The 12,787-nt window shown below is 36.0% G+C and overlaps 1 protein-coding gene across 10 annotated transcripts in view; it reads right to left on the bottom strand.

The window, feature by feature from the left end:
- LOC107402019 (uncharacterized) overlaps positions 1-12,787 on the bottom strand; it is a 474,536-nt gene that overhangs the window by 158,818 nt on the left and 302,931 nt on the right. The window contains exon 8 of one of the 10 annotated variants that reach the window (XM_076549122.1): positions 3,385-3,444. The exons of the other annotated variants lie outside the window; for them this stretch is intronic. Within the exon in view, the coding sequence (XP_076405237.1) occupies positions 3,385-3,444 (60 nt within the window). The remainder of the gene's footprint in view (positions 1-3,384; positions 3,445-12,787) is intronic. 10 annotated transcript variants of the gene reach the window in all.

The raw sequence follows: 12,787 nt of genomic DNA, 5'->3' as shown, positions 1-12,787 counted from the left end.
GAAGAAATAGAGAGACACCTAGATGTATTTTCAGGATCTTAAGACAGAGCTGTAGTGAACTAAATAATCACATAAATACACTTTTGTATTCTAACAATGCACTCTCAAGCTATGTATCCCTTTCAAAAATAGCTACAGCTGAAAATAAGAACTATGATACAGACTCACTTGGAAAGAATCCCTTGCAATCACCATTAACATAGCTTGCATATACCCTAGAAAGCATAGGAAGAATGAGATAAATAACATCAGAAAAATCAAATACTTATCGAAACTCTGACTGGTTTCTCCCACACACCATGGTTTTTCTCTGTGAGTATCAACTGTGTGGACTTTCTTGTAAAGCAGGAAGAGAATCTTCAGATACATTCTGAAAATAGTCCCAAACAGTTTTACAAGCCTCAGTAGTGATTTATCCAAACTTTAGCTATCTAACTGATACAGTCGTGAAGTCAGAGTGCATTTCCATACGTCCTGGTATTAAAACAAAATCCTTCCCCCTTCATTTATCCTTTAGAAAATATCCAATAAACAGAGTGAGGAAATGAGAAAATATTTCTATACTTCAGAGTATAACTCATTTCTTGTTAGTGGAAACCATGAAGGCATTTGAAGAAATTTTTTACCAATATCTTAGACAAGAATCTACAGTAGACCTCTGATAAGTGTAAGAAAAATTCAAATAGATAAATCACAACATTTAGAAATAAATGTTTTCCTGAAGCTTATTTCACCCAGAAGACAAAAACCTATTGGGTTGAGCAAATTAGAAGCATTGCATTACATCAGAAGACAGAAGTCCCTGACAAGAGTTTGTACAATAACACAAATAAATAAAAATATTCATTTGGTCAACTCTTTACAGGCAAAATCCTTTTTACACAAAGCTATCTGGAAGACACTGTATAAATACAATGTCTAAACACAGAGATCATATTTGACAATTTGACATCTGCTGTTTTTCAGCTCAGTTACCTAAGGTATACAATTAATTTTTTAAGGTTTTCTTTTTCTTCTTTTTGGTGGTGGTGGGGATTCGAGACAGGGTTTCTCCATGTAACTGCCCTGGCTGTCCTGGAACCTGCTTTGTAGACCAGGCTGGCCTCGAACTCAAAGAGATCCACCTGCCTCTGCCTCCTGAGTGCTGGGATTAAAGGTGTGTGCCACCAACGCCCTGTGATATATAATTCTTTACATCCCAAATACTTTGATTGTTTGTTTGGCTTTTAAATAAACTTTAAACATGTTTGGGATTTTGTGTTTCTTTATTCAGGATGATTTATCTTAACAAACTCTGGAATTGAGAACCTGAAAAAAAAATCCTGTAAACCTTAAGAGAGTTAGTACAAACTGTGTTAGATACTATTTTTATAAGTATGCAGATGAGAAGGGGAGGTCACAGTACAGTCTGCTTTTGAGAATTAACAATGAGATATGATAAAAAACACATATGAAGTTCCTAAGAGCTTCAAAGAGTAGCACAGGGGGTCAAAATATAGTCTCTTCTGTTTAGAAGTCACTGAACAACCAATCTCACTGTCATCTCTGGAGCCACTATATTAAGAAAATGACACTCATGCTACATCCTCAGCCATACGCATCCTTTCCTCCATCTGCATCCAGGATGCTTGTAACTGCTGTTATCATCATTTCCTTGAACTTTTCTATGTTTTGAAGTATATATGGTGTGGCTTGTTTGTTTTCGATAAAGTCTCCTCTACTTAGTTCAGGCTGAACTCAATCTTACTGCCCAGATGTTCATGTAATGGGGTTGTATGTATAGCCTACTATACCTGACCCCATTGGCTTTTAATACAAAGAGACTTCATAGCTGCAGGCTCTCTCACATTTCTTGGAAACACAATCTCATAGGAAACTCCCTGTGCGTCTCCCCTTACAAACTTTCTGCCTGTCTCCTCCTCTGCAATGATCCCTGAGCATTAGGTATAGGAAGTATGTAGTAGATGTATAAGTTGGAACTAGGAAACACATGCTCTCTTTTTCCTCTACATTTTATTTGGTTGTGGTTTTCTGTAATGGTCCCATCGGTTGCAAAGAGAAACTTCAACTCTAGACAAATAACTACGGTCAACTGGAGAAAGTTGAGAGCAGGAGAAATGACAGTCCCCTGGAGAAGCACCCAATTGTTTATGCAGTAAAAGCTATTATCCCTGAATTCATATACATACAGGTAACATACACACACACACACACACACACACACACACATATATATATATGTATATATATATATATATATGTGTGTGTGTGTGTGTATATATATATATACACATGCACTCATACACACATATATATTAGTTATCTATCTCTCTCTATATAATCTATATCTATCTAATATATATATATATATATATATATATATATATATATTATAAAAAGAAAAGTGACCATGAATTTGAGAGTGAGTTAGGGATACATAGGAAGGGTTGGAGGAAAAAATGGGAAGGGGAGAAATAATGTAATTATAATTACAAAAATATTAAAAATGTAAATGATTTATTCTTCAAACCTAGTGAATTTTCATACCCTTCTTTTCCTTTGGTACTTTACCAACTACTTCAGAAAAATATCTATTAATTTTGGCTAATTGTCTTCAGTTGAAATTTAGATGTCATATAATTTAGTTTAGTTACCTCACAATCCTATTTGTCATAGCTACTACAATAATATATTAGACTTTGTTTTCAGACAATAAAATATCTCAATTTTTCCCTTTATGATGGAAAACTTCAATATATATTTCCTAGTAAAAAACTTCTCAAGAGGAACAGAAAGAAAGTACTAGCAAAGTAGATCTTGAATAAGGAAAAAGTAGCAGGGTAATTGAGTATTTCAATACAGGAGCAAGTTGGAGCTTCAGGTCACAACAACCATTATTCTCATCAAGGTAGAGAATTATTTTATATTGAGCTTGTAATCAGAAAACATGCCTCGGTTGGTTCTAGAATAAGAATATAGAGGAGACTATTGACTACTAGCCTTAATTGAAATTTTAAAGATAAATTATTAGGATAAGAGTAACTAGTTTTAAAAGTCTTAAAGAAGAATGGATCTAATTAAAGAACAGTTTAAGTAATATGTGAGTCTTCAGAATGAAAACACAAGGAGGCTAATAATCTTAAGGCTCCTTCCTTTCCTTCCTACTTAATATTTATTTTTATTTTATTATATCTTTTCTATAATAAATGGAAAAGAACATGCTGGCAATTAACAAAAAAATACTATAAGCATCAAGAGGAAGACTGGCTAACTACAATTTAAAAAAAAAAACACCAAAAACATCACTCTAGCTGTGTTGGTACCACCTGTGCAGAACACAGCTGTAAGAAATACCACATTATGTAAACTCATTCATCTACTTACCTGCCAAGCATATGCTGATACTTCCAGGCATGAGACTGGCTGTCCTCAGCTAAAGGGCATCTGAGAGAGGATGGATTAACGATTGCAATACATAGTGTATAAATTGATCAAAGCATAAAACCTGGTATTATAAAACCATTGTATTAGTGGTTTAACTCAACTTAGCCAACCATCTTTAACATGAACAAAGAAAGAAAAAAGCAAGTCATGAACATTACATGTATTAGGTTCATTTAAAAAGTGTGAGAGGGTCTGTTCCTCTGACAAAAGCTTAATATCCTGATATTTTGAGTCTGTAAAACTGAATGTGCTGTGAATTTTGCTGCTATAAAAATATGAAATAGTCCTGTAAAAAAACGGACATTTTAAGCCACCCCACAAATAAATACTTCATGTTTTCATCTGAGTCTATATAAATATATACAATATAAATAATAGAGTTATTATGATTATTTGCACACAAATATTTTTGGAGTATTAAATATTTTAATCATGGGACAAAATATGATAATTTATAGCATTTCAAAGTAAAAAGTCTATATATTTTAGTTGAATGAATAGGCCTACTTAAAAGTGATACACATTACTTCAAAGAAATGTAAAAATTATACAGACAATTATTCAATAAAAAGCAAAATTAATCTTTTACCAGCAAAAGGAATAGAGCAGATAACACAGACTATTTCATTTTGAAAACCCATCATTTCCCTGCAAATAGATAATGCATGTTAAAACACCTATTCAAATTTCAGTGTAAAATGAAAAAGAAATGTCCACATTCAAAACTCAATAGATACTGAATAGAAAAATAAATTCAAATATGGGTGTAATAATTAGAGAAAGTCAGTATTATATGTTCACACTGGAAGAGTTTATTATGCTAATAGCATATAGCACTCACTATCCCTTATATTTATATTAGCACAATTTATTTCATCACAGGGACTTCTTTCTCTTTTTAACCGTTGACATTCACTTACACGTAGGTAATCATGTTAGATAGATTCAATGGAGGAAATGCACCTGCAACCAGATCTTTACCATACACCCATCAGAAGGAAATATATTCAGACATTTGTTTTTAAGAAGGAGCATCCTTTGAGTGGGTAAACACAGACTGGAAAAGTTTATACAAAATGCTGCTAAGCACTAACTGAAGGAGGTTAACTTGGCACAAGACATGCCCTTTTTGCTACATCCCATAAGATGGTGGTGTCATCTTTATAAAGCTACACCACCTTGCACCAATTCATTTAAAAAAACATTTAAGAATATTTATTTTTATTTTGTGTATCTAGGTATTTTTCCTCCATTTATGTGTGTTCACCACATGCTTGCCTCGTGATCATGGAGGTCAGAAAAGGGTACCAGATCCCCTTAGAACTAGAGTTACAGAAAGTTGTTGGCTGCCATGTGGATTCTGGGTATCAAATCCTAGTCCTCTGGAAGAGCAACCTGTATACTTAGCCACTGAGCCATCTCTCCACCATCACCAACATATTCTTCAAAACTGTTCCTAAACTTTTAAAATTACTTTTCTTTGAATGATATAACAGATCTGTGTACTTAATCTAATTTATATATAAGAAATCTGGGCCAGAAAGAATATTGACAAATACGGTCAGGATTGTCGAAACAACAAATGGACAGTGTGTGCATGCATGTGTGTGTTGATTTGAATGCAAAGATTGCCATGCACACAAAAGAAATATACACAGTAAAGTAAGTAATTATCTTATATATGGGGGAGAGCCTCAAGTACTTTTTTTTATTCATTTGAATTTTAAAAAGCAGAAAATTAAATCTAAGTTGAACATGAAGGCAAGAGATACATGTAAATATGTAAGATTTTGTTTCCAAAAAGGAAACTGTGGTGTGCTATGTGGAAAATACCATGACTTGTCACTGATGCATGGTATCTGTGATGCTCACCAGTGAGAAAATGAGAGCGAAAGGTGTGCTAGGCTTGATCAAGCAGCCGCTGCCTAAAGTTCTTAGGCCATCAGGAGTTCCTGAAAAATATGGGTGGACTTTATTAACTATAGCAAACCAAATAGAGCACATGGAAATAAAATAAACTTGCTTTAGGGCAGATGGAATGAAATTTGCTGTTTATGGCTTTTAGTGGACTGTTTTGAGATGCCCTTCATAATAACATCTTAAATGTTGATGCTATTATTCGAAGTAGCCAGAACCTGGAAATGACCTAGATGCCCCTCAACCAAAAAATGGATTAAGAAAACGTGGTACATATACACAGTGGAGTACTACTCAACAGTAAAAAACAATGACATCATGAAATTTGCAGGCAAATGGATGGAACTAGAAAATATCATCCTGAGTGTGGTAACCCAGACTCAGAAGGACAAACATGGTTTGTACTCACTAATAAGTAGATATTAGATGTAAAGCAAGGGATAACCAGACTACAACCCACAGCTCCAGAAAAGCTAACTAACAGGGAAGATGCAAAGAGGCATGAATGGACCGCCCTGGGAAGGGAAAATAGATGAGATCTCCATGAGTAAACTGGGGATGAAGGGTGGGCAATGGAGGGTAGGGGATAGGGAATGAGAACATAAGGGAATGGGATGGTTGAACTGGAACAGGGAGGGAGGGGGAGAGCAATGAAAGAGATACCATAATAGAGGGAGACATCACGGTGATAGGGGGGAAACTGGGTGCTAGGGAAGTTCCCAGGAATACCCAAGGATGACCCCAGCTTAGACTACTAGCAATAGTGGAGAGGGTAACTAAACTGGCTTACCCCAGTAATCAGATTGGTGAATAACCTAACTGTCATCATAGAGCCTTTCTCTAGTAACTGATGGAAGCAGAAGCAGAGATCTACAGCCAAACACCAGGCCAAGCTCCAGGAGTCCAGTTGAAGAGAGAGAAGAGGGATTCTATGAGCAAGGGCATCAAGATCATGATGGAGAGACCCACAGAGACAACTGAACCAAACTAGTGGGAACTCATGAAATTTAGATCAACAGCTGTGGAGCCTACATGGGACTGGACTAGGCCCTTTGCATAGCAAGACAGTTGTGTAGGTTGCTTGATCTGCTTAAGGGGTCCCCTGGCAGTAGGATCAGAATCCATCCCTAGTGTATAAGCAGGCTCTTTGGAGTTCACTACCTGTGATGGGACACCTTGCACAGCCTTGAAGCAGGGAGAGGAGCTTGGACTTGCCTCTACTAAATGTACTTACCCATGGTAATCATCTTCTAGAAAGGAATGGGGTGTGGGGTGGGAGGGGAAGGCTGGAGGGTGGGAGGAGGGAGGTGTGGGATCTTTGATTGGTATGTAAAATGAATAAAAATTTCTTAATTAAAAAAACGTATAAAAATGTTGATGCTAGGTTTCACAAAGTAGTCAACTAGCAAGGGAAGGAACTGAGCAACATGCATCAAATTTAAATGATTTGGATTATTTCAAAAAGCTTGCCTGAGGAAAAAGGTAGTCAACCTGCTTTTGTGGCAAATGATAAAAGAGTACTATAAAGTTAAAAACTAACTGTTACATGGCCCCAAACCTTAGACTCTAAAATTGAAAACCTCACCCTATATCCTTGTTTCTCCCTACTCCCCATAAGAATTTTAAAATAAAAATGTTTGTTGATAGGAACCTAACACAGTGATTGAACAGGGTCTACTCTCAAGAGTTTGAAATTTTTGGTTTTATGAGTTTAGACTGTAAAGTATATGATCATAATCATGACAGTTAATGGTGGTGGTTCAGAGTGAAAGTCCAGCACTAACACCTATTTGTAACTCCTAATTGTACTCAATATTTGTACACTTTTCAGAGGTCTAGTTTTAGGGTTAGACTGAGGATTTGCTATTATTTGACCTTTTATGCCTACTCATCCATTTTCAATTATGAATACTTAGAGTAGTTCTTTTGAAGTTTTAATTATGATATTTGGAATGACTGAAATATACTTATCAGTCTACTTATTTCTTAGTCTATCATTTCCATCTACATTGCCTTCATAAATCCATTTACTCCCCCTGCTCAAGGATCATAATGTAAGTGAAAAATTATAAGCATGAGAGACAAAAAATAGGAGACTTATTTGGTTTACAAACCACATTGGTCTCAGTACTAAAATGTTATCAATACTTTAGCAAATACACCCCTGTATCTGTGCTTCTCCATTGACCAACACAAATGGGAAAATTCCCACTAGAGGGTTTGTAGTGAAATTAATTATATATTCTGGAAGTGACCAGAAAAGGAAAGCCATTTATTTGACTTATTCCAAAATTCACAAATAGTAAGTTTGGAATATATACAAACAATCATCAAAAGAATCCAGAATATATAACTTTAGTATTAGGAAAAAACCACCCAGATAATACTAGTGGAACATTACAGAGCAGAATGCCTTGAATAAATATAACCATTTTAGGAAAAATATGGTTTCTAGCTTTGGGTCGAATAAAAACTAGTCACTCTCACTGACAAGATACCACATGAACTAGAATGGAATAGTTGACTAAACTAGAATTAGCAAAAATTCACCTTCAAATACAATGGTAAATGGTAAGAAAAGTCTATTTTTAAAAAAATATTTTGTTTTACATATTCATAAAGGGTAGTTTAAATAGCAAGACTGACATATTTCCAAGGATTGTTTTGTGACACCAGGTAACTCTAATATCTCTTATGTGTATAATATTGAAAAAAGATGATTATTAAAAACAAGATGATAACTGAACTTATACTCATTATAACTACAACTCAGTGTTAAATAAGATTCTCTCCAGAATTATGTCAAGTTGTAATAGGGAGATTTTAGATGAAAGGTTAATGTATAATGACAAGGTTTAATATTTCATTTATAATAAATTCAGAAAAAAATCCTGATAATAGATTTCACTATGATTGTCTTCCTTGTTTATAGTAGACGTTTCACTTACATGAGACTCAATTTAATTTATAACCTGTCAAAAATCTAAAACAAAATATATTTTATGTGGAGAATATCAATGGCAACAGGGGAGGGGTAGTGGCCTGTCCTGAGCCCTCAGCACTCAGAGATGTCCATTAATGTCTTAGAGACTGACTCAGATAAATTCAGATAGTTGGGCTATCACACAGAACAATATAGAACCTGTCATCTCAGGCTGTACTTTGATGAGTGAAAGATCCACAAGAGTCAATACATGATTGAAAAAATTAAAACAAAAGGCCTTACAAACAAACAAATAGAAACAAAGAAAGAAAGAAAAAACCATGCTCAGAGAAAGGTGAAAGCACTCCTGAGAGAATTCATGTGGGCTTCTCGGGAAAGAGTCCTATTTAGCATGACACCTTTAAGCTAGCTTTTGGACGTAAGGGTTAAGAGCGTGATTGTCAGGGAGAGAATGACACATCCAGTGGGAATATGGCCTGTAGAGTCTCACTTAAGTGTCTTAGCATTAGCTATCTATACTTACGTGGTGGCTCTCCAGTTCTACCCCAAAGGATTACTGCGAAACATTGTCTTTCCAGTCTCTTTTTTGATAAAGAAGAGTACAGGGTAGCTTTAGGGATGCCTCAGATATGAGCATAATTTGATAATGTAACAGCAGGAGCTAGTATGTTTGCGTGAGAAGTTTAGGACTGTGTTTGTTTGTTTGTTTGTTTGCTTTATTAAAATGAGTTTTCTGGTGAGATTCACAGAAATTGTAGCTGGGAAGGAAGAAAAGCTTTAAGCATTTATTGTTAATGATATTGGGATTCATAGTTTTCACTTGGCCAGAAGGCTCAGCCACCACACTTTGGATGAAGGATTCCTTTTTCTTCTTCTTCTCTGACCCATAATATTGCTATGATGTTTCAATAGAAAGTAAAGGCAATGGAAGGACATCACATTAGAGCAGGAGGGACTCCAGGCTCCCTGTGAGACAGCAGACAGCTCTCTCATGCAGTAAAGTAGGGTCCAGGTGGAGCTGAGCTTAGCCCCAAAGCACACACTCACTTCTCTTTCCTGGAATGGGTGAGTGATTGACACTAGGGAGCAGGCTTAGGGCATGTCAGCTCTTTACTGGCTCACTCTGATGAGTGATAATCTTACCAACCCAGTAAGATTATCTCAGACTCCATCTAACTCTCTCAATAAGTCTCATAAGAGAAGACTGGGCAGGTCAACACAGGGGTATTCCTTGGAATCCCTCCCACTCTATGAAGTCCTTTTCCTCTTACTTGGCTTTAGTTAATCTGGTTACTCCATGTCCTCCTTATCTTATTCTTTTTGAGTATGAGAAAAGCCATTGGCTTAGGGTGGCTTTGGTGGCTGCTGCCCTTCAGCAGTCTAGCTCCCTGAGTGAACTTTACCAAGAAACTCTAAAGGCTTCCAAGTCCCCAAAGTCTCAAATCATTCAGAGGGGAATCCACAGACCGGATCTGAAGGAATCAATGGTATAATCTGCTGACTCAATTACTTCCTGCAAACTAAGCTCATCTGAAAACCCTCTCTATCCCTGGTGTCTGGCAGCAGTAAATCAGAAATTTGGAAGAAATGTGAGCAAGAAGGCATGTTCTCTACTGATCTCTATTCACAAGGAATAGATTTCTTGACTTAAGACAAGGAGGTGTAGCATCTATCAACAATAAACACTCCTGCTGCATTCTTACATTGATGCAACATAAGAATTAAATGGGGATGATATGAGGTAAAGTGAGCAGAGAGTTAAAGAATGACTGGAAGTGAAGTTATCTTAGCTAGCAAATCCTAGCTACTGTCTCTTTTCTCTGCCCTTTCTACTCTTCTCAGAGCGTCTTAAGGTACAGGGCTCTTCCCTTTCACAATGACTATGGCTTTCTTCTAATTACAAAAGAAAGGGTTACTAGATTAAAGCTCCATAGGAAACACAGAAGAGCAAGCATCTGTTTCTCCTGCTAATTTCTGTTTACAAAGTGGTCTAAGGTGGATGGATAGATACTGGGCAGAGCAACTCCACAGCCGGCGGGGGAGGCGATCCTGGAATGTGTTGAACTTGCATTCCTCAGATGCTTGAGAGCTGTGACTGCCCCCCCACCATAGGCTTCTACCCAGTTTTCATCGGTTTGATTTCCCTTTCCTCTTAAACACACCGCTGACTCCTTAGGTGTTGAATTAACCACTGTCTACTAGTCGCTCTCAGCTTTTGGAATTAAGCTTTGAAACAGAGCGCCATTCTGTCCACCTTTGCTTTAGACCTTTTCATATCTATTCTGTTTACTGTAGTTTTTAGATGCATTTATTTTATTTTATGTGTCAGACAGAGAAAGACACACTGCATGATCCCACTCATGAGGAAACTGAGGAAGCTGATCTCTTAAAGAGGGGGTAGTGGTTCCAGAGGCTGCGGAAGAAGTATAGGGATTATTGGGAGGTGTCTGTCTTCTGATACAGTGCTATAGTTTGGTAGAAGAAATTCTGGTGTTTCAGAACAAAAATAAGTAAACATAATATCACATGTGACTTTCAGTACACTTATCTTGTGAATGATAAAACTTTAAGACTCTGTGTATGCTAATTATTCTCCCTTGAAAACCACAAAATGTAGCCCATTAATAAACATAAGTATGAAGTCTCTATCCAAAAAATAAACTTGAAAGTACAAAAATAATAAAATTTTAAATCATTTTCCAAATTTTTTTCAAGAAAAAGTAATAAATGTAACATTTTATAATGGCAATTTACTTAAAATTTTTTATTCCAGGAATGTTCATGTCTTGTTATTAATGAGCTTTTGTTGCTCTCGGTCGCAATAGATTGATGATTATTAAGAAATGTTAAGAAACTTGTTCTGATTTTGATTTTTTTCATAAATTCAGAAAAATATTTTAATTGCCATTATTAAATGCTATAATTTTTCCATAGTTATTTCTTTTCCCATTAAAAAGGATTGATAAACTATGACAAGTGAAATAAATCTATTCATCCAGCCAAAAGGTTTTTCTATACAAGATTTAATAATAATAAAAACAAAAACAAAAACAAACAAATAGCAGATGAACGTTTACTCAAAGCTCAGGCACCCACCTGTGGTCTAGAACACTGTTCATGTTTCTGACTGTCTCTGAGCCATCTTCACGACATGTTGTACCCTACCCTAATTCCTCCATATGCCTGTTCTTGAAAGGTGCATATGAAAATAATCCTCTTTTGAGATTTCTCTTTAGATTTCAAAGTTATATAAATGACATCAATAATGATTTTTTTCTAAGCAAACCATTTAAACATTTTCCGCATTAGACTTTATATAGATTTCTGTTTGAGATTCAAATTAAATGTATAATGTGAACAATAATGAGCACTAATGAGTTTAGAAATAGAATTGCAATATTTAAACTTTCATTAATTTGCATAGGTCTTTTCCTACCTTTTTCTGAATTACGGTAGTTACATACTAAACAATCAGACTAGAATGACTATTAAAAGTAGATTAAAATTAAATGGAGCAATTTGGTGTGCGCAGTCATTTATTCCTTCTTTAGAAATCCCAGAGCAGAGAGTGCATTGTTCTGTCAAAGCCCTTATCACAATGCGTTATAATTACTGTTTATAGTCTATCTCTGTGACTAGGCAGAGTTTCAGGGGATCTTAACATATTCATCTTTAGATCCTCAGGTCTGACATAATGTCTGACACATGAAGATTCTCTCAGGATAAAACTGCTGAATGAAAGAGTAAGAAAGGGAATGGATGGGCTTCTGTTCCTCCCTCTGCCATTCATATTGTTAAGCCTGCTGGAGTTTCAGCTTGTAGGTGTCACTCACTCGGAAGAAAGAAAAATCAGAGATCTTTGCATGAGAACTGGTGTGTATAAATACTAAGGAATTCCATAGAAACTCATTAATATTTGAATACGTTCATATAGTGGGAGTTGATTACTTAGTGTGAAACAGCCCAGATACCTGGATGCCTAGTTCTACCCTCCTAGTCAAGTGTCTAGTAGGACAAAAGGTTGCGTAGACAGTCACGAATACACATCATGTTGTGTCAAGCATACAGGAGACTTCTGATCTGAATCAGGAAAATGATTCAAGAATGGAGCAGGAAGGGAATGCCTCACCTCGGGCATGATGCCACATATGTGAGGGGGCTTTTTAATTTCTCCTGCCTCAGACCCTTTCCAAGGATAATTCAGGAACATCTCGTAATCTGCAGTCCTCAGTGTACAGAAAAATGCTTCCATTGAACTTTTTCTCTTTCATCATTTAGAAAGTTTTCTACTTGTATCTGTTTCCAAAAATCCAGCTAACTTCCCTAAACATGTCTGTCATTCTTAAGTTTGTGATAAGAAACAACTTTGGAAGCCTCTTGAGTATTCATGTCACTAAATTGATTTTAAAAGTCTGAAGGCATTTTACCAGGTTGTGCTTTCATTTACCACTAATTACTGGAACTATGTGACTTCCTGAAAGT

This window comes from Peromyscus maniculatus, chromosome 12, assembly GCF_049852395.1.
Source record: "Peromyscus maniculatus bairdii isolate BWxNUB_F1_BW_parent chromosome 12, HU_Pman_BW_mat_3.1, whole genome shotgun sequence".
Classification (NCBI taxonomy): domain Eukaryota; kingdom Metazoa; phylum Chordata; class Mammalia; order Rodentia; family Cricetidae; genus Peromyscus; species Peromyscus maniculatus.
Note: the sequence above shows the minus strand (reverse complement) of the source record. Positions and strands in the feature narration are given on the sequence as shown.